The sequence below is a fragment of the Astatotilapia calliptera genome, unplaced genomic scaffold (genome assembly GCF_900246225.1).
Source record: "Astatotilapia calliptera unplaced genomic scaffold, fAstCal1.2 U_scaffold_3, whole genome shotgun sequence".
Lineage (NCBI taxonomy): Eukaryota > Metazoa > Chordata > Actinopteri > Cichliformes > Cichlidae > Astatotilapia > Astatotilapia calliptera.
Window position 1 is genome coordinate 285704 of NW_020535767.1, and position 25707 is coordinate 311410.

At 44.3% G+C, this 25707-nt stretch overlaps 1 protein-coding gene and 1 pseudogene across 1 annotated transcript in view; both read right to left on the minus strand.

Annotated features, from left to right (window-relative positions):
• Positions 1–4209, minus strand: part of LOC113017972 (uncharacterized) — a 286973-nt gene extending 282764 nt beyond the window's left edge. Inside the window, exons 1-3 of the mRNA XM_026161052.1 lie at positions 3954–4209; positions 3473–3820; positions 1631–1729 (exon numbers count right to left, since the gene is read on the minus strand). Of these exons, the coding sequence (XP_026016837.1) occupies positions 1631–1729; positions 3473–3820; positions 3954–3990 (484 nt within the window). The 5' untranslated portion in view covers positions 3991–4209. The remainder of the gene's footprint in view (positions 1–1630; positions 1730–3472; positions 3821–3953) is intronic.
• A 2782-nt stretch (positions 4210–6991) lies between these two features.
• Positions 6992–25707, minus strand: part of LOC113017962 (butyrophilin-like protein 2) — a 32405-nt pseudogene continuing 13689 nt past the window's right edge.

Sequence of the window (25707 nt, forward strand, 5' to 3'; positions counted from 1 at the left end):
ATCAAGCCAGATATAGCATGCCAGATCTGGATAACATACGTCTTATCGTGCCAGAAGTCAGCCAGCAGTGCTGACTTTATACCAGACCTCCATGCTATGTGGGGTGTGAAGCGGTTACCTGTCAGTATCTACAGGGGGATTCAAACTGCTGCTTTTCAAATGCAGAGCAACAAACTGTTTGAACTGATCCAACTTTATTCACACAGACAAAGATTTGTGCATCAGCTGCTGTTTGCTGCTATAGATATAATCCAGCTGATGTGGAGAACTACATGTGACACTGTGATGCAGCCATGAATCTGACTGATTTCTTTCCATTTTCAAAGGTTAATGCATCAGTTAAAGTCCTTAAAAAGCTTAGAAATAAAGAGAAAGGTTGGTTACAGCAAAGAGAGGCACTGGCAGCATTTAAGACACTAAACAAGAGAAACAGATCAGAGAACATCAGACTGAATAAGTGGAATAAAGTGAAACAGAACTAACGCTCCCTAAGAATGGAGCTGTCAGAGGAAGAGAGCAGCAAACTGAAAGTCTCTGTTAGCTGCAGAGCTCTGAAACTTCACACAGCTTTGGATGATAACATGGAGAAAGGATGTGGAGATGTTCACACTTCTGCTAGAAATCATCTTCTAGTTATTGTGATTCAGATATGACTGATTATAGATGAGGACCAAAGAAGGTTTTTACTGAGATTTGAGCTGACTTAGCTTAGCCTGTATTTCAGCCACATGCTAAACAAACACATGTTCAGAAACTAGAAGATGTTACCTTTCAGATGAAGTCTCACACATGAACTTTGCTCCTACAGTTCATCTGCTGAAGCTTTTACATTTGGCTGGAAATCAAATAAAAACCAAAACAGCCACAAACATCAGACATGCTAACACTGTGACATTATTGGATGGAGCCCACTGAGACTGAACCACCATCATGAGTATGACCTGTGACCTTTAACCTGGATCTACAGCACTGACCTCTGACAGTGAGCACCACTTTTTTCTTCAGCAGGATGTTTCCATCCCTGCTGTAGACAGTGCAGGTGTAGGTGTCTTCATCTGTGGGGTATTTCAGGGTCAGACTGAGGTCTCCAGGTAAGGCTCTCTTCATCTTTGCTAGGCCTTGATAATTCTTGTCCTGTTCTTCAAGCTGGTCAGAGCCGTTCTTATACATGTGGACCTTCCTGTTGTTTGTGTCCTTCCACTCCACTTTAGCATCTTTAGGCAAGCAAACTGTGGTTTTGCAGATAAGCTGGACAGACTCCACCCCTGAATCCACCTCCACCTTGTATACTGAGAGGACAGCAGTACAACATGAGTTAATAGTTAATATTGATCTTCTCATAGCCTCCTCACAGTAAACCTATTCCTGTGCTTCAACTTAATTCAGCATTCGATTCCATGGTAAAATTGTCATTGCCAAGCAGATGATAGATAGATTTAGTGACGATGAAAGATGACACCAATCAGTTATTTAAACTAGAGGCTTTTCCTAAAGGCAGGTCTGAATGAACCGATTTTCTCCTAATACCTCCAGACAAAGCTGATGGTATTGTAATTGACTTTAAAAACCTCAGGAACATGGTGATTGATTAACCATCTGCATTATCGGTGGTGTGGTAGGAGACACTCACCTGACATGAAATACTGTCGGAAATAAAATAAAAGACCTCCAGAAACCACAAGAAGAACCAGGAGAACCAGGAGAACTTTGGCCCAGGATGGAAACCATTCTGTGGAGAAACACAAGGAACAACATGACCTCCACCTTGCTACCCTCCGCGAATCGCTGCCTTATAGTGGTGCAGGGATTTGTGTGTCTCAGGGATCCCAGGGGCTATTTGTCCGGGGGTGTTTGACCCCTAGCAGGGTCTCCCATGGGAAGTTCCTGGGTTAGGGACCAGTTGAAGAGATATTCAGAAGCCCTTTATGAGGAAACTATTGAGGCAATAGTTAAACTAGCCTAAGATAGGGTTACCAGGGCCCCACCTTGGAGCCAGGACCGGGGAGGGTGTCCAAGGGCGAGCGTCTGCCCATGCCCCCTTCTCAGGCTGTGCCCGGTTGGACCCCATGGAGGTCCAGCCTGAAGAGGGGACATGGGCCCATCCTCCTGCGGGCCACTACCAACAGGAGGCGTTGTAGGGGTTGGTTGCATTGTGTGTCATGTGGCAGCCAGAAACAGAGGCCCTGGTGGACTGATCTCCGGCTACCAAGACTGACAATTGGGACATGGAATGTCACCTTTCTGGTGGGGCATGATTGGGAGGAACGGGCTCCCTGATCTGAACCAGAGTGGTGCTCTTTTATTGGACTTCTGTGCAAACCACAGTTTAGCCAGTGCGAACACCATGCTCTAGGCTGCAGGTTCATCAACCTGCAGCCTGCAGTAATCATATCAGCAGACCTGCAGTCATATGTTTTAGACACTCAGGTAAAGAGAGGGGCTGAGCTGTCAACTTTTCACCACCTAGTGGTGAGTTGGATCAGGTGACGGGGCAGGACACTGGACAGACGCAGCACGCCCAAACGTATAGTGAGGGTGCGCTCGGAACACCTAGCAGAGGACCCAGTCTGCAACACCTACAACCCACACTTCCGGCAGAACTTCAACAGCATTCGGAGTCCGAATGGACCATATTTCAGCACCTCCATTGCTGAAGCTGCTGCACTGAGCTGCGGCCTCAAGGTGGTTGGTGCCTGTTGTCGTGGTAACCCCCAAACCAAATGGTGGACACCAGAGGTGATGGGAGCCACCAGGCTGAAGAAGAAGTTTTTTTGAATTTTTATGAAGGGGACCGGAGGTGTCTTCCAACCATTGCTACTGGCCATTCGATCCCTATACAACCGTTACAGGAGCTTGGTCTATATAGCTGGCAATAAGTTGGACTCGTTTTTGGTGGATGATGGCAGCTCCGCCAGGGCTGCCCTTTGTCACCGATTCTGTTCATAATTTTTATGGACAGAATTTCTAGGTGTAGCCAAGTGGCGTAAAGCTTTGACTTAGGTGGTCTCAGAATGTCATCTCTGCTTTTCGCAGATGATGTGGTTCTGTTGGCTTCGTTGGGTGATGGCCTCCAGCTTGTACTGGAACGGTACACAGCCGAGTGTGAAGCGGAGGAGGATCAGCACCTCCAAATCTGAGGCCATGGTCCTCAGCCAGAAAAGTGTGGAGAGCCCACTCCAGGTCAGGGACGAGTTCCTGCCCCAAGTGTTAAGTGTCTCGGGCCTTGTTCACGAGTGACGGGAGAAGAGATCAACAGACAGATTGGTGCTGCGGCTGCAGTGATGTGGACGCTGAATGAATGGATGGATGGACAACGTGACCTTTGACTTCTGACTGAATGAAATTCATGCATTTAATGAATAGGGCTATACTTCAGTCAAAGACTCAACTGCTATTATTCTGACAGTGTTAAAATAATAAAGCTTTATCTAAGTGATGTCAGATGAATCTACAGCAGGTGTTTGTTGCTGACCTTTGACCTCCAACTGTACATCTGTCACTGTCCTTTGTCCTCCTGTCCTCTTGTCTCTGACGGAGCAGGTGTAGGTGGCACTGTCAGACAGTTGGAGGCTAGTCAGGGTCAGGCTGAGGTCTCCAGTTTCCAGAGCGTCAGTCTTCATGGATGTTCGGCCACTGTAAAGCTGGTTTTGATCTTTCAGTTCGTCTCCTTGAAGCTGATGCTGGTGGACGGTGGGAGGACTGAGGTCGGAGCGACTCCACACCACGGAGGGGTCAGTCAGATCAAAAGTGTCAAACTCACAGGGCAGGATAAACGAGTCCCCCTCATACATCTCCACAGCATCTGAGGCATGCTGGGAAACTGAGGACACACAGACAGAGACTCCATGTGTCACTTTGAAGTTAAAGATCAAGCTGCTGCACTTCAACACATTAAAGAGAGAGAGATGAAAGAAAAGCTGATGATGAGAGCAGAGAGAGGAAGGTGTACTTACCGTGCAGGAGGATCACAAACACCACAAACATCTTCATGTTCCTGTCAAACTCAGAGACTCTTTAAAAGCCCTTCAGGACATCAGCTCACAGCAGCTTCACTTTCCTCTGCTGATCATCTACTGACACTCTCACACTGCTTCACTGTCACAGCTCAGAGTTCAGCTTCACACTTTGTTAAAGCACATCTGTGGAATGAAGTCCGGCCGGCCACAGATCACTTCTGAGGAAAGAGGAGGACGTTCAGCCTCCTCGTAGTGTGACTGCTCCAGGTTCACAGCGACACCCAGAAAGCTCAAAGTCCTGTCACATGACCATCATTTACAACCAGCTCGGAGCAACTGTATGAGTCAAACACAATAAAACGGAAACATGAAGCTTTGGTGCTTCAGTGAGTTTATGTTAGCATGGATGCTACACACTGCACACACACACCAACATGAAGCTTCACTCTGTGCTGTACATCAGTGTTTGTGGTGGCAATGTGTTGATTTCAGCCTGAGCCAGAACCTTTTAATGACACATCACAGACTCCTGTGAGTTTTTGTGGAAACACTGAACACACCTTTGACCTCCACCAACACAAACAGCTGCACTAAGAAACAAACAGCGCCTGATATATATGGATGTGATTAATCTGACAGACCATTATTGTTTCAAAGACCAACAAAACTCAGTGTAACTGTGCGTTTGCACAAAGGCTGAAATGTACATGTGTGTTATTATTTCAGATTCTTGCACTGAGCTCTAAATCTGTCATTACAGTGTTCACATGTAAACCAGGGTGTTTGTATCACTGCACACTTTACTCAGAAACACATGCAGACACATTCTTCTGCAAATGAAAGAAGGAAACATAAGTGGTGCTTTATGTTTATCTCAGCTCTACAATCAGGAACGACTTAGCAATAAAGGACAAAGGATCCCAGCAGGAAGAAGAAATGATTAACTACACATGAAATCAAACACTGTGAACTCTGAACTCTGGACTTCAGATCAGAAATAGATGAAGGTTTTATGACAGAAATGAAACTGTGGCGGGGTGTGGTCAGGGGAAGAGGACGAACCAAAACGACATACACAATCACGCCTCACCAACTGTTAATAAAAGTGACCTGATACCTGATACCTGACACCTATTGAACCCGGTTCTTTTATTCTTCTAACTCTTAAAACTTACATTTTAACTACTGATTTTATCTATTGTTCTGATTTTATCTGTTTTGATTTTTTTTTTTTACATACTGTTTTGTTTGTTTGTTTGTTATTTAATTAGTTTGTTTGTTTGCTTGTTTTAATCAATTTTAAATCATGCTTTTTATTTGTTTTTGTTTCTAATGTCTCTGTAAAGCACTTTGAACCACCTTGTTGTTGAATTGTGCTATACAAATAAACTTGCCTTGCCTTGCCCTAACTGGACAGAGAAGACGCGACTCAGTGTGGTCAAAGCTTTTCAATCATTCTTTTTATTTATTCATTTCCGGAAAAGGAGATGTGCACGCTGCTAAGCATCTGCAGATCTGAAGCATTACAGGCCAGATGTGTATAATATAGTCTGCTCCCTCCTCGGAACCATAGGTAGATATCTTCAGCACTCAGGCTCACCCAAGCCCAAACTTCTCGTTGAGAAATGGGTGTCAAATGCATTTAGGGACCAGTTGATCCAATCCATAATTCCTCTTTTAGGTTTTAGAGAACAGACTGTGAGAGACAAGTGACTGACAAGGACATAAGCAGGGAAGATGAGGGAGAGGAGAAAAAGTGCGTCCGCCTCCTCCGAGAGCCAAAGCTAACTGTTCATGAGTCCAACAGCAAAGGGAAAGATACTGTTCTTACTGTTCTGGTGCGAATGGACCGGAGCCTCCTGCCTGAGGGGAGCAGGTCAAACAGACTGTGTCCAGGGTGAGAAGGGTCAGCTGAGATCCGAGCTGCACGCCTCAGTGTCCTGGAGGTGTACAGGTCCTGCAGAGATGGGAGTCTGCAGCCAATCACCTTCTCAGCAGAGCGCACAACACGCTGCAGTCTCTGTTTGTCCCTGATAGTGGCTCCAGCGTACCACACGGTGATGGAGGAGGTGAGGATGGACTCGATGATTGCGGTGTAGAACTGCATCATCGTCCGTGTTGGCAGGTTGAATTTCTTCAGCTGCCTCAGGAAGTACATCCACTGCTGGGCTTTCTTAATGACGGAGGTGATGGTGGGCTCCCACTTCAGGTCCTGGGTGATGGTGGTACCCAGGAAGCAGAATGAGTCCACAGAGGTGATGGGGGTGTCAGTCAGGATGATGGGGGGAGTGGGGCTGTGTGCTTCCTGAAGTCCACAATAATCTCCACTGTCTTCTGGGCATTCAGCACCAGGTTGTTGTGGCTGCACCAGGACACCAGACGTTCAACCTCCCTCCTGTAGGCAGACTCATCCCCGTCCGAGATGAGTCCGATAACGGTGGTGTCATCTGCAAACTTGATTAGCTTGACAGACTGGTGGGTGGAGGTGCAGCAGTTGGTGTACAGGGAGAAGAGCAGAGGAGAAAGAACACAGCCCTGAGGGGAGCCGGTGCTGATGGTCTGGGAGTCCGAGACATTCTTTCCCAGCCTCACATGCTGCTTCCTGTCCGTCAGGAAGTCAGTGATCCACCGGCAGATGGGATCAGGCACATTCATCTGGGAAAGCTTGCCTCGGAGATGGTCTGGAAGGATGGTGTTGAAGGCAGAGTGAAGTCCACAAACAGGATCCTGGCGTAGGTTCCTGGGGAGTCTCAATACGCGGACGAGCTCCCAAAATGTTGCGGATCAAATATTAAGAAGGGACACAGAAACAACACTGATCCAGGAGGGTTAGGTCAAACGATGATTTTAATGAATACACGCATGGAGAGAGGATCACTGTACGCACACAGCATTGATCTCTCCCTAACAAAGCATAAGCAGATGTTTTATACCATCAGGGTTTAGATTTACTGACGCCCCTTCAACGTCAAACAAATACAATACATACATAGGTTTCAAAACCACAAACGTTTCGTTAACGATTTTAACAAAGTTCAAAAGAGCACCTTCTTCGCCTCCGCGCCAGGTGCTTCCGGTGGCTCATCTCGCCCTCGCTTCTCCAAAACCTCAAACCCTGCTTCTGCAACAAACTTAACAATTCTGCACGCACAAAAATGCAGTGACCAGCAGATATCTAAACTCTCACCTAGAACATAGCCTACCTACAGTGTATGCAGGTGTGTGTGTGTGTGTGTGTGTGTGTGTATGTGTGTCCTGACCTCAATTGACACTCTGTGTCACCTCTCACCTCACCCACTAACGCTCACAGTCAAACAGAGGCCACCCTCAAATGTGTAGCAGTTTACTAAAACTATATATATATATATATATATGCAATGTATTGAATAAATGCTGTAAATGAATGCCACTACTCAAAGCTTAATAAAAAGGATATAAATGAATAAAAGATAACAATGAATAACCTGGTTATTCAAATAGCATCATCCCACAGCTCCTCAAAGTAACTTACAGTTTCACTTTCACAAACACGCTCAAAAGCCTGCAGTTTCCTGTCTAGTTTGCACAGAGTGTACTCAGAGTTAGGCCCTTCTTTTATAACCCAACAGAATCAGCACATACACATTTAAGATTATAACAAGCATTCAAAAGCATTTAAGATTATTGATTTAACTCAACAGTTTAAAGTGGTTATAACTGTACCTGTAATAAAGGCTAATTGGGTACCAATATGTTTAAACATCTGAATGCAATATCAATATTAATTATTAATGCAATGGTAATGATGGTTATTAACAATAGCAGCAAAATATTTCTCTAATCCCCACAAGATGCTGCAGGATGAAGTGTAGATGGCGTCGTCTACAGACCTGTTGGCTCTGTATGCAAACTGCAGGGGTCCAGGAGGGGGGCCGTGAGGGTCTTGAGGTGGAAGAGAACCAGGCGCTCAAATGACTTCATGACCACAGATGTTAGAGCCACGGGTCTGTAGTCATTTAGTCCAGTGATCCTTGGTTTCTTGGGGACAGGGATTATGGTAGAGGACTTGAAGCAGGCAGGCACATGACATGCCTGCAGTGAGGAGTTGAAAATGCCAGAAAACACTGGGGCCAGCTCGTTTTACAGTGTCTGAGGGTGGCAGGAGACACACCGTCTGGGCCGGGAGCTTTTCGAGCATTCAGACTCTTAAACTGCTTCCTCACACCTGCTTAATGAATATGAATCTGCTTCATGAATATGAAACAGATGTATATACTGCAATATACAGTATATGTAAAGCACTGACCTGCAAAAAACAAAATAATCAGACAATAAGCACTAAGAAAAGTACATTTATCCTAACACACCTGAGACCTGACAACTTTTTTCCTGAAACCCGAGGATGTCCTAAAATGTACACCGTACTTGAGGCTAAGCAAGGGCGTATATTTGGCATGGACGGAAGGGACATGTCCCCACCAATATTCAGCGATTATTGAATTGTCCCCACCAATAATTTGATCTATTCGAGTAAAGAAAATCAAACCCGATAGAAAGAAAAAAAAAACGATCTGTCAACGTCTCATTCACCCAGCGGTGCAGAAAGAGTTAAATTTCGTCCTCTACTGGAGTCCTACGTCATGTGACAAATATGGCCAATGTGATTGGCTGTGCCTTTCAGGGAGCTCTGTTTAGTTTTAGCAGCGGCAAGCCTGCTCTGCGAGGAGGATGGCAGCAAAAAGGAAGATCCTGGATATAAGAAAGTACTTTTCAAAGAAACCTATAAGTCACTTAAAGTCAAGTTCACTCATATAATGTGTCCGTCATAATAACGTTACAGGCTATGCTAGGCTTTGGCCCACATCAGTCTAAAAGTGTATGTAACCACAAATAACTAGTGATGGGCAGATGAAGCTTCATGAAGCACTGAAGCTTTTCATCCAATTGGTTCACCCCAGTGCAAAGCGTCTTGAAGCTTCATTTGCTCTAGTAGGACACCTACTGGACGTAAAAATATTAGTTGGCATGAATTTGAAGAGTGTGGCCTTTTGCACACAGCCTGTAAATGTCAACAACAAAAGGAGTGTGTAAAACATGTATATTGTAGTGATGGCAGTATACTGTGTATATTTATAGTGGCAGTATGGAAAATGATCATTTGGAAATGCTTAAAATGGAAATGATCATTTACTGTGAGGTGAGGTGTGGTTGGGGTGTGGACAGTGGTTGTGCTTTTGTAATGTTGAGGTATGGACAGCTACACACTGAGGCTTTGAGCCTCAGTCCTGCCCACATTTTATTCAGTAAAAACTAAATTTTCACAGCTTTTACGACCTTTTTAGTGGGGAGAACATAGCTAGGATTTAATGATTTAACAAATCTTTTGAATCCTTTGTCCTCCACAATGCTAAATGGCTGGGAGTCCTCAATCACCATGCTGACCAGGTCTTCATCTATTTGAGATTGTTCTCCTGAGGAAAGACAATAAAGACAAAGCACAGATATAAATAACCACCACTTCGAGAAGCTGGTCAGGGACTTCATCTGCTCTGCACTACCCGACTCACTGGACCCTCTACAGTTCGCATACCGCCACAACAGGTCCACTGATGATGCCATAGCCCTGACACTACACACTGCTCTGTCACACCTGGAGAAGAGAGACACGTATGTGAGGATGCTGTTTGTAGATTACAGCTCAGCATTCAATACCATCGTTCCCTCGAAGCTGGACAGGAAACTGCAGGATCTAGGACTGAGCAGCCCCCTCTGCAGCTGGATCCTTAGCTTCCTGTCTGACAGACGCCAAGTGGTCAGTGTTAAGTGTAACACCTGCTTAGTATAGTAGGGTTAAACTTATAGACTAGATTCGAGAGGAGTAAAATAACTTTGAGAGAATTGAGTGTTGAACAGCCGGCAGATTTATTACAATGTTACAGTGGTGCAATAACCCAATGTAAACAGCATAGAAAATTAACAGAAAATCAACAGAGAAGAGCGCTCTTTTGAAAATAACAACAAAATAAAATAAAATAAGTAGTCTCTTTAGACCTGACTCCTGATGAGCAGGATATTGGGAGTTTAACTGTTTTCCAGAGAAACAATCCGTATCAAGTAAGCAGTTTTTGCTCTTGCTTATCTGAAATCCTGCGATTCGAAGTAATTCAGACTGTAGCTCTACTCCTGCATCCAGAACAGCTGGCCACACTGCTTTTGGATTCGCCAAGAGTTTTCACAGGGTCTGGCTCGCCATCCATATCCAGAACCACTTCAGATCCAGGATCACAAAAAACCAGTTGTGTAGCTTGTTAATTGCTCTCGGTGTCTTGCTCCGTTTTGCCTAGCTTAATGCAGCAACGTGCTTTTGTTGCATTCACTGAACTACAGAAAATCAAAGTGTGTTCAAGGGGTGTCGGAAATAATATTACCAGGTAAAAACAAGAAAATACTAGTAACCATGTCTATAGGGGTTACATAAGGTTCAAGTATTGAGGAAGGAGAGTACAAACAACCAGGGTCCAGAAGATCTTGGTCAAACAATTGATTTTAATGAATACACACGTGGGAAGAATAATCTGTACGCAGACAGGAATTAATCTTCGACTTAATCAAAGCATACACAGATTTTTATAGGTATCAGGGTTTGAATTAACGACGCCCCTTCATACGTCACAGACAGAATATATACATACGTCAAATCAAAACCACAATGACTTTTAACACAGTTTAAAAGAACGTTGTCTTCGTCTCGTCTGGAACACGAGCGCAACATCCTTCCAGACGCTGTTCCTCTTTCCAGAGACAAACATGACCAACTTCTCACCTATAAATGAGTCTAACTAATGTGTGTGTATGTGTTGACCTTACATGCCCTCTTATCTCACCCGTTGCACTTCTGACCTTTTACCAGACCAGAGGCTCATCCTTATGTGTAATAACCTAACTGAAACTACATGTACTATGTTGAATAAATGTTTTAATCAAGAACCTCTACTAGCCTCCCTCCAAGAGCTTAATAAAAGAATATAAAAGTATAACAGACAATTTGAATAACCTAGTAATTCAAATAGCCTATTTTCCACCCTGATTTACGAATAAATTCTTTACAAATCCTACCATGTGGATTCATGGATTTTTTTTTTCACATTCTGTCTCTCACAGTTGAAGTGTACCTCTGGTGCAAATTACTGACCTCTGTCATCATTTTAAGTGGGGGAACTTGCACAATCGGTGGCTGACTAAATACTTTTTTGCCCCACTGTATGATAGATGTTTGGAGGGAGCTACATCCCAAGGAAAGGGGCTATACGTTTTTCTGATACCCCCATAAAGTACACTCCAGGTTGGATTATTTTTTTATGTTTAACACTGATAGATATAGAATTCTCAGATGTAACCTAGGAGTAAAAGACATATCAGACCATGCAGGTGTTTATTTGTCTATACATCTGGAGACTGAAATAAAGCAGACTAGCTAGAAGTTGAATATGATCTTGTTAAATGATACCAAATGTATACAATTCGTAAGAAATTAGTATAAAAACTACTGTGAATTAAATGATAATCAAGAGGTGTCCCCAAGTGTTACATGGGATGCATCCAAAGCAGTAATGAGAGAAAAATTGATCATGTGGTCCTCGTACCAAAAGAAAGAGAAACAAATGCAAATTAATGAGTTGCTACTCAAATTAAAGAACTTAGAGACTAAACACGCCACTGTTAAAGACTCTCAAACACTGGAAGAGATAAAATTAACAAAACGGAGATTAAATGATATATATATGACAGACAAGAAGAAATAAAAGCTAGATTTGTTAAGCAAAAGTACTATGATTACGGTCCTAGGGCAAAGAAATTATTGGCCTGGAGAATTAAAAAACAGGAAGAAGAAAGAGGAATTTACAGTATAAAAGATGAAGAGAGCCAAAAAACGTGTTACACTGCCAAAGAAATACAAAACTCATTTGAAAACTATTATAAAAAATTATACACAGAGACACAAGGAGCTGACCTCTAAACATTCAGAAATTTTTTCGCATTCTACCTAATATTGGACGGGAACAAAACAAAATACTTATGCAACAAATTACTAAACAAGAACTGGATAAAGCCATTACAAAAACAAAAACCAATAAGATGCCGGGTATGGACGGATTTACATCAGAATATTTTAAAACCTTTAGAGATTTATTATCACCGCTATTATTAAAATGTTTTAACTATGTGTTGGAGGGAAGGGAATCACCAGCACCTTGGAGACAGGCAATCATTTCAGTAATTCCAAAGATGGGCAAGGACAAAAAGGAATGTATTTCATATCGACCAATTTCAATTCTGAATATGGATTATAGTAGGGATGGGTACCGGTATCCGGTGCCATGATGGCAGCGGTTCTGAGATCAACGGTAGTAACCAGACCGAAAAGCAGCGCACATTTCGGTGCTTTATTTCGGTGCTTTTTTTTTCCTGAGCTGTGATACACTTCTAGTCAATCATTTTACGTTTCCGAGGATAGTAGGCGGGGCCAGGTACGTCCGTTCTTTTAGAGCAGAGCTACAGATTAAAAATGCCGAAGCGGTTAAAAGTCTGGCTGTACTTCACAGCAAAATATGCAAACTCAGCAGCAACAAGTGCTTTAAGCTGATACTGTGATACTGTCAAAGGAGGTAACACCTCAAATCCGATGAAACACCTGGCGACGCATAGCGTTTTTTTTTAAAAGCCGAGAAATGCGCCGTATTTGATAGCTTGCTGCGAGACCTCACACCGAGCACATCTACTGCGGGTGTGGTGCCTGTTATCGGACCCGGAGTTAGCAACATACCCAAAAACACGAAGAGGAGAGTCCTGGCCCCTAGCCCTGCCAGTGTAGCAGAAATGATGAGGATGATGATGCAGCAGCAGCCGTTCTTCTCTGCGTGAGTAGCTTAATGTTGTTCGTGTGTAATTTACGTTGAGTAGGCTAACCACGTTATTACATTAATGCATGTAAGGTGAACTAGCAAACATCATCATAGCTACATGCGGCTGTCTTCTTGTTTGATGGCAGATACTCCCTTCACCCTGGCCAAAAAGGCTAAAATGACCAAAGAAAAAGTGGAAAACAGCTAAACATGAGAGGTTTTTGGACAAAGTTTGTGTTTTTTCCATTGTTTAAGCACTGCTTCCAGCCAAGAGTGATACCATATATGCCCCATAGCTGCAGAAAAGGCTAACATTGTTATCTTTTTACAAAAAAACAGCTGAACATGAGAGGTTTTTGGACCAATATTGTGTTCTCCATTCTTTAAGTACCAGTTTGGCACCGGTATCGGATAAAACCTAAACAATACCCATCCCTAATTATAGATTATTCACCTCAATAATAGCGGGAAGGCTTAAAAATTAAATACCAGAAATTATTGATGAAGATCACACAGGATTTCTCAAAAACAGACAGATTCAATACAGTAAGACGTGCCTTACATTTAATAGATTATATGAATAAAACCCAAAGGGAATCGACTGCATTAAGTCTTGATGCAGAAAAGGCGTTTGACTCCGTCCGGTGGGATTACTTATTTTTGGCTATGGAGAGGTTTGGTTTCGGAGACCCTTTTATTCAACTGATTAAAAACTTATACTATTTACCTTCAGCAAGAATAAAAATAAATGGGAGCTTAACTGGAGTAGTGGACTTGCAGAGAGGATGTCGGCAGGGATGTCCGCTTAGCCCAGCCCTGTTTGCTTTATTTATTGAACCACTGGCGCAAGCCATTAGGGAAGATGAACATTAAAGGGATATGGATACGGAATACGGAATATAAAACGGGTTTATATGCAGATGATATTTTGCTGACCCTCACAGACCCAGAAAGAAGCTTACCGAAGCTATGGTCAAAGATAGAAATGTTTGGAGAACATTTTGGATATAAAATAAATATTCAAAAAACACAGGTGATCACATACAATTATGTACCCACAATAAAGGTGGATCCTCAGAGGATCCACCAGAGTGAGACCTCTGTCACAGTTCAGAGGATCTACGGCAGCAGAGACCTTCATGGACACTAAAAGTCTCAAACACACAACAACAACATCACACTGACTCCACTCTGACATGACCAGTGTTGGGTAAGTTACTTTAAAAGGGTTTTAAAGTAACATTACTAGTTAATTCTATCAAAAGTAACTCTTACTTCAAGTTACTCATTACTTTGAAAGTAACTAGTTACTAGGGAAAGTAACTTTAGTTTTACTCAGAATTCTCTCATTAATGTGTTGCTTCCCTAACTGCATATCCAGCAAGGATGCCAGTCTTCTACCTTGCTTACATGTTAGCACTATCTTGCCACAAGTGCACGGTGCCACCTACCAACCGAAAGGAAAAAATAATGTGCATATTTCCACGAGAGAAACCCCACACCTGGACTGTGGTGGACTGCCGACATGATTCTACATCACAGCGTCATGTGCGCTTTTTCCGTCCAACACAGAAACTGCAGTCATGGTGCTTTGATTGTACTCTGAAATTTTGACTTCCAAGTAGGAAGATGCAGGTAACTCCAGACCAGAGATGGGCAGTAACACGTTATTTGTAACGCGTTACTGTAATCTGATTACTTTTTTCAAGTAACGAGTAAAGTAAGGGATTACTATTGCAAAAACGGTAATTAGATTACCGTTACTTTCCCGTAGGAACGCTGCGTTACTGCGTTACTAAAACCGTGATTTTTTTGCGAGAATGTCTTATGACAGTGATGTAAGCAAGTGCGACGTTCGTGACAACAGCTGTGTGCAGATCAACAATGGATCACATATGGAGTGCGGGAGAGAGTATGAGCGTGCAGCGTTTAAAGCGTGGAAGTACTGACCTTACTTTGAGTTTGATTCCATAAAAAGTGACAAAAACATTCGTGTCCGCTGTGCGTGGGAAGAAAACTTATTTTTGCAGCGAAAAAAAACCTAAACTTCCGAGCAAGCACTGAGTAGCTACGACGTAATGGGAAACTCACAGAGAAACTCGCGGATTCTTCCACTGACCGCTGCGGCACACCTGCACCAGGGTAAACCTCCGCCTCCCCACTCCTGCTTTACAGGTGAAAATAGAGCAACAGGACCGCTGAGTCTTTGATTTTATTTATTTTCTGCTGTGTTTTACTTGCATCTAATTGAAAGACTGAGTATAAACACACAAATATTTTATTTTATGTGCTGGAATGTGCAGAAAATAGGTTTAAATGTTAAACTAATTTCTTCAAGTGGTTCAACTCTTGTCCAAGCCATTGATTTCTTCCAGAAAGTATTTTTTACTGTCCAACACTCATTACTTCAGCTTAAACACAAAAAATATTTTATTTTATGTGCTAAAGTCAGAGAATTTTGCATATAATTAAATTTTTGCTTGATGCATAAAGTTAAAAGATTAAAACTAATAAAACAAGTTTTAAAAAGAGACTTTTCCATTTGATTACATTTTGTATGATGGATTATGTAGAAAAAGTAGAATTGGGCTGAAAGATCTATCGCTTTATCACCTATTCAGGTTGTAAATCGTGTTTTTAAAAAGTAACTAACTAACTAAGTAATTAATTTCTTTTGAAAATAAGTAATCAGTAAAGTAACTGGATTACTTTTTTGGAGAAGTAATCAGTAATTAGTTACTGATTACTTTTTTCAAGTAACTTGGCCAACACTGCTCCAGACTGCAGATGAGCTGCATACAGGGCTGGACTGTAAAAAATCAGCCCGGGCGATTATTGTACGATCTACTGTACAATATAAAGTCCCTTGAGGCAACTGTTGTTGTGGTTTGGCGCTATATAAATTGAATTGAATTGATTTGAACTGACTAGAGACCGGCCCACCAGGTATTATAGGAAAAATCATAAAGCCTTTGAATGAAAACAAACGCTGTTGTGACAGTGATGTACGCTGTCTTGCTGGTATATGTATCAATCTAATAAACTTAAACCTACACCATCCTCCCTATTCTGGTATTCTAAACAGTACTTAGCCGAAACCCAAAGACTGCTTGTTTGAGTTAACCTCCTGAACCACAACACATGGTGGAAACCTGAAATTAAGACAGAGAAGACTAGAGGGTGAGACATGATCATTATTGAATATTAAAAATAATAAACGACAGACTTAGTGATATTTTCATGAAATATTTATTTAGTCAAAGTCAAAGTCAAAGTCACCTTTATTGTCAATTCTGCCACATGTACAGGACATACAGAGAATAGAAACTACGTTACTCTCAATCCCTAGATAAAATAGCAAATGAACATTTAAATATAAGAGTGATTAAAAAATGCAGGTAAAATAATTAAAAAGTAAAAATTTAAATAAATACAATACAATTTTACATATAACAAGAAAGCTATACAATATACAATATAATGGGTAAATGACATTGGGTGTAAACCAGGCAGAGTAGTGCAAATAGGCAAATTTACCACATCAATACACAGCATGGCAGGGAAAAATATTTTTTCTATCATGGCAACCTTTAAAAAGTGAAAGGAGACAGAAAGACAGGTGAGAAAGGATAGAAATTTTTTATGGCATTTTACATAGTACTGGTACAGAATCTAGAAAATGTGCGAAACATGGGCATCATATACAGTATATACTTCTAAAGAAGTTATGATGGGACCCTGATGGGACAACGGATGGATTTCTATACATTTTACATCAGATGAAAACGTTTGTTGTAAGAATAAGATAATTATTTGTTAAAACAGAGATATTTTAAATGAGAATAAGAAAGAAAAGTATTTCTTTGTGCCCCCTTTTCCCTGTTAAAGCCCTACCTGGCCCCCCAGGCAAAATTTTGCTAGACCCGCCCCTGCACAGTTACCAGCTGTCAGCTACTTCTGACAGCTGGTGTTATTTATCTCTCAGAAAGAGTTCATAACTTCCCTTTAATTTATTCATGTCACCTAAAAGATAAACCTGTTTCTCCATCACGACATCCACTGGTTTCTTCTTTCTGGCGCAAAGTGGGCAATAAACAAGCAAGAGAAAAAAGCAGATCAGCTGATCATTGATCAGTTTCATGATTGAAGTAGCAACAGGAGAGGGAGGGGAGAGAAGAAGAAACAGCTGTGCAGCGTAAACACAGAATAACTCCAGCTTTGTGTCTCTCTCCCCCCCATTCTAGCTGAAGTACGGGACAAACTGTGTTCCATTTCACCTGAATACAAAACGCATAATATTTTCTCTGAATACGAGACGATTCTGTTTTTTAGGGGACGGTTGGCAACTCTAATAACTTATGAACAAAATAAAGTTCAACATCAGTGACATCATAGCACCACCCAGCTGTATAGAAACTCCGTCATGCTAGCTAGTACCCAGTACAAAAAAGTCAGCATAGCGAAAACAAACTGCACCTAAACTTGGTTTATATCTGACCCAGATAGACTGCAGGTCATAACTTCTTACCTGAAGTTCAGTTCACCTGACACTCGGACCGGCGGCCGCCTCGGGTCTCTCCTCCTGCCTCACTTTTCCCTCATACACCTGCTGGTCTCCACCACTTGCTAATGTTAATGAATCTGTGGAAGCTCTGCCATAGCCACCACCAAACAACTGAGTTATTTTTACACACCTGCCAGCATCTGGCCAATCCACAACCTCTCATTGTTTATACCGTTACAAAAAACCCCCCAAAAAAGTAAAAACAAAACATCGGCCCCACCAAGTCCAGCTATGGCTGCATATGTGTTTAGTAGTAATTTATTTTTGCAGCTAGCAAAACAACCATTATCATCATACTGGAATCCGGACTTCTCTGACGAGGCTAACTGTCATGATCAACGAGGTGAGCCGTGTGGAACTTTTTAAAGGACCCAAGATGCAGGCACAAGGGATGTGAGTGGGCTTTTATTGAGGAGGAATACAAACAGAAAAGGCAAAGGTGTGGACAGAAACTAAGCACAACCTAAACTGGAGAAAGCTAACAAAACAGACCTGAAATGGAGACGCAGGTATATGACACAGACTGAAGTAGGGAATGAACCGGCAACAGGCAGGAGAACACACACTACTTAAATATACACAGCAGCAATCAAGGAATTTGAGACAGGACGGGAACATACCTGGGAGAAATGAGATGAGAGCTGATGGGACAGGGGAAACGTAAAGTGAACACACTCACATGAGACAGAGACCTTCAGAATAAAACAGGGAACTCAGACACAGAGAACCAGACAAGACACTGAAATTAGACAAATTCACAAGCAGACAGTGTGAAACCATAGACAGAGGGAACACAGAAGTGGGAGCAGTCATAGAACATAGAACAAAAACCCTAAAAAATAGAAAACCTTAACAAAAGATATAACAGAATAAACAAGAACATAGAATAATATAAAGAAACACAAAAGACTGAGTCATCAGACTCAGGACCATGACACTAACCAGAACACTGTTTGCTCGAGTGTGACGTCATTCCCAGGTCCATGTTCCGATTTCCAAGGTGATCCCAACGCAACACACGTAGTAACAAATAACGACCCTATCTAAATCCCAGTAACGATTAACGCATACCTGATTTTGGCATAATAACTAGTTACTGTGCTCGTTACCACAATAATAACGTAGTTACTGTAACGCGTTACTTAATAACGCGTTAGTCCCAACACTGGACATTAGTGATCAATAATCAAAGAACACACAGATCAAACTGATTGATCAGCCATCAGAGGAGTCGGATCAATGGAGCTGCTTCTGTTCCTGATGTCCCCTGTTTGATCCTGGACCTGAACTCTCCCTGCAGAGGAGACACAAGACAATCAGACACACACACACACACACACACACACACACACACACACACACACACACACACACCTCTGACTTTGAGCAGCACTGTTTTTCCTCTGATCCAGATGTTCTTCCTGTAGACGCCACATCTGTATTCTCCACTGTCTCTCTCTGTGGGCTGTTTCAGGGTCAGACTGAGGTCTCCAGTTCTCAGCAGGTCTTCATTCATCTTCGTTCGGTCTCTGTAATCCTGGTGCTGTTCTTCAGGCTGGTCAGAGCCGTTCTCATACACGTGAAGCTTGTGGTATGAACTCACATCCCACCACTCCACTTCAGCATCTTCAGGCAGGTTTTGTGTGGTTTTGAAGGGCAGCTGGACAGACTCCGCCCCCTCCTCCACCTCCACCTGACAGACTGAGAGGACAACAAACACAACATGAGCTGTACAAAGTGTGATTGGTGTTCAGAGCAGCATCATGTGACTCTTGTTCTGCACTAAATGAAGTGATGGAGTGGCGCCTCCTTCAGGCAGAGAAACAGCTCATGGAGAGAAATAATTATTAGAGCAAAAACAAGAGTGGAGCTGCAAATAAGGCCGAGAGGAACGCTGCAGAAAACTGTTCATGTGTGAATTCATCACTTCATAGATTTCTTTGAGCACTAAAATCAGAGCTGCTTCTATTTCTAATATGACAGCTGTACATTAGAGCTGCAACACTTTAAATGTGAGCCATAAAAACATGATACTCTACAAGTGCATTCAGCTCTGACACTGTCACATCATGAAGGAGACGTGGAAATCACTTTGTTACACAAATCAAAGTCCAATCAATTCTATTGATGGAATATTGTGTGATCAATAGACTGATCAGTTTCTAATCTGTCATCTATCAGCTGGAAATCCAGCATGTCAAACAGACAGGCAGCAGATTAGGACCAAACACAAACACAGTGAGACTTTTTCTTCACAGCAGTTGCAGGTAAACTGCAGCAACAATGCGACTCAGACAGTTTCTCTGTAACTGCAGGGCTTCCTGCGCTGCTGTTAGTCAGACACGGATCAACAGGTTGTGGATAGAAAGCAGATTCCTTCAGCAGAGGATCCATATCACACGTGAAGCATGTCGTCGGGAAACAATCAGTGAAAATGGGACACTTTGAGCCTCAAACTCTGAACATGACCTGCTGCAGACCAGCTGATGTGTTCAGCATCAGTTACCATGGTGAGGAATTTCACAATAAAGGAGCCGTACGCTCTGTCTTTTCCCGGCCCGACGCTCTGGGACATTTTAGACAAGTTTCGTATGGCGTTATTTTTTTGTGCCGCTATTCTGAGCGCACGTAAAAATAAAAATTGCAGGTGCAAGTGTTGCATTTTGAGAAGAAGTTTATTTTGAGTGAAGAAAGGCTAAATTTGAGTGAACAAAATTCATTGCTGCGTGCAAAAAATTTGCCATTATCCATATACACACACAATAGTGGCGGAGGAACACCAAGTGGCGATTTGTTTTTCGCCCACTTTGCACCAGAAAGAACATCAGATGATAATAGAAAGTAACATGAAATAAATTCTAACAACAGCGTATAAAGCTTAAACATCCTGCTGTTGTTTAGCGCAACATCCACTGGTTTCTTCTTTCTGGCGTAAAGTGGGCGATAAACAAAGAAGAGAGACAGGACTTGTGGCAGAAAAGCCAATCAGCTGATCATTGATCAGTTTCATGATTGAAGTGGCAACAGAAGAGGGAGGGGGAGAGAATGAGAGAAGAGGCAGCTGTGCAGCGTAAAGACACAGAATAACCCCAGCTTTGTGCCTACTTGCCTGGTATGCCCAATAGCCAGTCCAGCTATTCGGTCAGCTGGTGGGTAACAGGCATCTCCGAAAAAGTTAGACCACTTTTGCAAATATGTGATGTCTTGATAAATCGAGCAGATATTTGAAGTTTACACAGCACCATTCTCGCATGAAATTATCTTAAAAGTTTATTTTGTGACCCAGAAAGAGTAATATTTCAATCTCCGCCACTCTGTGTTCCTCCGCCACTGCCTCGTTTGAGTTTTGGACGAAATGGATTCTGGGATATTGCATTTCGTCATTTCGAGCTGATTGGAGACCAAAACAGCCAATCAGATTTTTTTGCATCCGAGTCTGTGATTGGTTGGTTTTGTCACACAAATATAACGATGTACGCGCACGGGCAGCACATTGCGCAAATGCAAAAACTGAGCCAGAGGGGCTGCTATTTTGTGTGTATATGGATAGTAGCAAACACTGAAATATATTTTTTGCACGCAGCAATGAACTTTGTCGACTCATATCTAGCTATTCTTCGCTCAAAACAAATTTCTTTTCAAAATGCAACACTTGCACCTGCAAATTCTTTTTATGTGCACTCAAATTTTTTTCTTACGTGCACTCAGAATAGTGCCACAAAAATAACGTCATAGTTTCCAGGCTGAATACAATCCCGTCCGGAGGCTGACAGCATCGTTATCCACATGGGCACAAACCAGATTCCAAACAGCACACTTACTTCCTCAAACTGGATTTGTGTGTGACTGAGCAAGCAAAAGAACGGGTGAATTCTATTGCACTAGGTGCTAGGTTTCCTTCCCCTTTTTAGTGAGAAGGGGGAGGAGCTGAGGGGAAGCTGGGATCAGCTGAGACCAGAGCTGTCCAGACTGGGGACTGTCACAACAAATGAAAACTCAAAATAAACATGACATCTGGCAATAAAGAACTGTGTGTGTGTATGTATGTGAAGTGCATCTCACAAGTGGTGCCGAATCCCTGTCTGCATGGGGATATCTGACCCACATGCTGCGCCGCCCGCCCAGCCTTTGCAGTTCCTGGCGCAAATGATGGCAGAGATGGCGAAGATGAGCCAAGACAAGGCGGCTGCCCAGCGTGATCACCTTGCAAAGCTGCAGGAGCAGGCAGACCGACAGACCCAGGTTCTGGAGCGGCTGATTGGAGCCGCTGCGCCGCCGAAGGCCCCTCCACTATTGGTGGCGATTAGAAATGAGCATTGCCGCCCCTGAGCCACGGAGAGCTGCATAGACGCTAGGGCAGGAGTGCTGGAAGTGCGGGCAACCAGGAAACCTGAGTTCCGTGTCGGCGGTGCCCCAGCACCCTCTCGCGGTCCAGGAGGGACATACAGCATTCCGGTAAGGACTCGAGGGGGTATACGCCATGCTTTGGTGGACACAGGCTGTACGCAGACCCTCGTGCACCAAAGTTTAGTTCGCCTCGGGGCATTGCTGGAGGCAGAATGGGTGGAGGTGAAGTGTGTTCATGGTGATATTCACAGGTATCCTATAGTTCCGCTGTTATTAAAATATAAGGGCAAAATGCACAGAGTGAAGGCTGCGGTTAGTTAGCTCCTGTCGCATCCGCTAATTCTGGGCACAACACAAATTACCCGGGGTTTCATCATCTGTTAGGGCAGTACGCGGGGATGCGATAATGACCTTTAGTAGCGTGTAGTGTCTGCGCAGCGATCACCGCAATAAGCGGTGATCGCACTTTAGAACAGCACACAGCAACACTACATATGAGCGGGCGTAGGGAGGTTTGAGGTCTTCACTCACCCCGGTTCTGTTAGCCGTCAGGGCTGGGGGGCTGGGAGGAGGTGCTGCCTGTCAGACTGGGGTCTGGGATGCGGGGCCTCCCCGCTACTGCAGATAAGGAGGTGGTCCGCTTGCCTCCACCCCAGAGACAAGGGTTACATGTCCTGGGTCTAGGTGCGGCTTGCCCCTCTGAGGGCGGGGGTACCTGGACCTGGGATATAGAGTATGTTTGGGGAGTGCGACTGTCTGTGCAGTGTCTATTTGTGTCTGTCTACATGTTGGGTGAGTGCCGAGTATTTGGTGGTGCATACGGGGTGGGAATGCACGTCTGTGTCCGCGTGTGCCTGTTCGTCTGTGTCTATATGTCAGGTTGGGTCTTAGACTCAACCTCTCTGGGTACATCTCAGGCCCTCTAAAGTACGGAGGCCTATCTCCCCTCACCACACTCCCTGCCGGTGGTTGATGCCCTCAGACGTTGGTGTGTTGGTGGTCCTTGTCGTCTGGGGCTGGGCGCTCATGTATGTACCGGCTCACTCCTGGTGGCTGATTGGCGTGGCCGGGCTCCTGTGGCCCGGCTGGGCTCCTTCCGGGGAGTGGGATGCCCTCAGGCCTCTGGCCTCTGGGCCTGAAGCTCAGTCCTCTCTGCCACAGCTGGCTGCCGGCAGAGCCCGCGGGCACGCCACTGCAACCCCCTCTGGCCTCTGCTCCGTAGCTGTGGGGTGACCTCTCCTTTGGGGCTCTCCTCAGCTCTTCCCAGGAGGGTGGCACGGTTCCCCCCCCTTTGGTGGTCCTCCTCGGGTCCTTGTACTCTGGGGCCTCTGGATATCTGGGGCCTGGATCTCCTCCATACCTGCTTCATACCCTGGTGGACGGGGCTATGGCTCCCCACACTCCCTAGCAGATCGTTACATGGAGAAACCTTCGGAATACAAGCATGCTGATCCACACAGGTGTACACCCGGGTGTTCACAGACGTGGACTACACCTTTCTTGGCTGCTGCCTCAAAGCACATTGTGCGCTGTCTATCTTGCGTGCTGCACAATATCGTTTATTATTTAATATCTACTGTTATCTACTGCTAGCTAGTTTATTGTGATGGTGCTGTTTTTTTTATTATGTTGCTCTTTGTTGTTTGCTTTCTCTTGTTTTTTCTCCATACAGGTGATCCAGGTGTTTTGTTTGGTTTTGTTTTTTTTTTTTTTTTCTTTCTCCCCCCCCCCCCCCCCCCCCCCTTCTCACCATCTCTTCTCCCCTTTGGTTTTCTTTCTCTCCCTCTCTTCCTTTCATTCTTTCCCCCTGTCCTATCCCCCAGTCATGTCTGTCCCGTTTGTAGCAACTAAAAATAAAATAAATACATAATTATAATAAAGGTCAATCAAATGGACCAATATGGCAAGGCCATGATGATCCACTTGGTAAAATAAATCCGCTTGGCATCTTTCTTGGCCTTAAGACAACAATTCTGATGGCTAAAGATCCAAACGGGACACAAAAAAAAAAGTCCATGATTCGTAAGTTCATTAATGACAATGAACGCAATTGGGATCGCTGGCTAGACCCCTATTATTTGCAGTACGGGAGGTGCCCCAGGCCTTCACGGGATTTTCTCCCTTTGAACTGCTGTTCAGCAGGAACCCACGTGGGGTGCTCGACCTAATTAAAGAACGCTGCTAGGAAGGTCCAAGCCCCGCCAAGAATGAGGTTCGGTATGTGTTGGACCTGAGAGCAAAACTCCACACTTTGGGGAGGTTGTCACGGGAGAACTTGCTCCAGGCTCAGCAGCGTCAGTACTGCCTGTATGTCAGAGGGGCTAGACTGAGGCAATTTTCACCGGGAGACAAACTGCTTGTATTACTCCCTTCTTCCAGCTCAAAGTTGCCAAAGTGGCAAGGACCCTTTGTGGTCACACGGCAAATTGGGTACATTGACTATGAGGTCGCTCGGTCAGACAGGGGAGGAGCGCCGCAGATTTATCTCCTCAATCTCCTTAAAGCGTGGAGAAAAGCTGAAACTGCTTCTCTGGTGAGCCCAGTTAAGGAGAGAGATGATTTGGCGCCGGAGATACCAAATTCCATCATCTCCACCTCCCTCCCTTGTGATGACCATCTCACACAGGCCCAGAGAGCGGACGTTGTCGCGTTACAACAGCGGTTTGCAGATGTGTTCCCCCCTGACCGGCCGAACGTCTCTCATTGAGCATCATTTTGAAACACAGCCCGGCGTGACGGTGCGTTCACGGCCCTACAGGCTTGCTGAGGATAAATGGCAAATTATGCAGAGGGAATTGGCTGAAATGCTGAAAATGGGAGTGATAGAAGTTGCACAGCGCCTGGTGTAGCCCCATAGTTCTTGTGGTGAAGAAGGATGGGTCTGTACAGTTCTCTGTCGAATGAAGTGTCAAGCTTTGATGCTTATCCCACGCCCCGGGACGACGAGCTCCTGGATTGGTTCTGCATGGCCCGTTTTTTCACAACACTGGATTTAACCAAGGGCTACTGGTAGATTCTCTTGTCTACCGAGTCCAAGGAAAAACCGGCCTTCTCCACTCCGTACGGTTTGTAACAATTCATTACGCTTCCGTTCGGCTTGTTCAGAGCTCCTGCCACCTTTCAGCACCTCATGGACCACAGCGACACCTGGGCGGAGCATGTGCAGCGGGTGGCCGCGGTCCTGGAGTCCCTGAGAAGGGCGCGGCTCACGGCCAACCCGAAGAAGTGTAGTAGGTAGTAGGTTCGGCCGGACAGCTCCCCAGGGGTGTGGTCCCGTGCGTGGCTGCAGGGGAGGAGTGGTGCCTGGAGAGGCAGGTGAGAACACAGCTGATGGCGTTTGGTCTGATGACGGTTTCCTTCCCCTTTTTAGTGAGATGGGAGAGGAGCGGAGGGGAAGCTGGCAACAGCTGAGACCGGAGCTGTCCAGACTGTGGACTGTCACAACAAACGAAAACTCAAAATAAATGTGGCATCTGGCAATAAAGAACTGTGTGTGTGTGTGTGTGTGTGTGTGTGTGTGTGTGTGTGTGTGTGTGTGTGTGTGTGTGTGTGTGTACGTATGTGGAGTGCATCTCACAGTTACCCTGCCTGGGGGGAACACTAAAGTCTCAGTTAAGATCTTGAGAGACACTGGCGCTGTCAACTCTTGTGCTGTGGGGTCCATTATCCTGTTTTCTGATGAGACTGCTACTGGGGATAATATCCTTATGCGAGGAATGGGGATGATGGTAGTTCCGGTTCCAGTGCATAGGTTGAATATTGAGTGTGATTTGGTGCATGGTGAGGTTTTAGTGGGGGTTAGGCCTGCATTGCCAGTGGAAGGTGTGGAAATCATTTTGGGTAATGATTTGGATGGTGGTCGTGTGTGGGGAAAGGTGTCATCAGCACCAGCAGTCACGGATTCACCTTCCAGGTTAGATCAGTTGGATAGTGCCAGCAGTTGTCACTTCTCTTACCC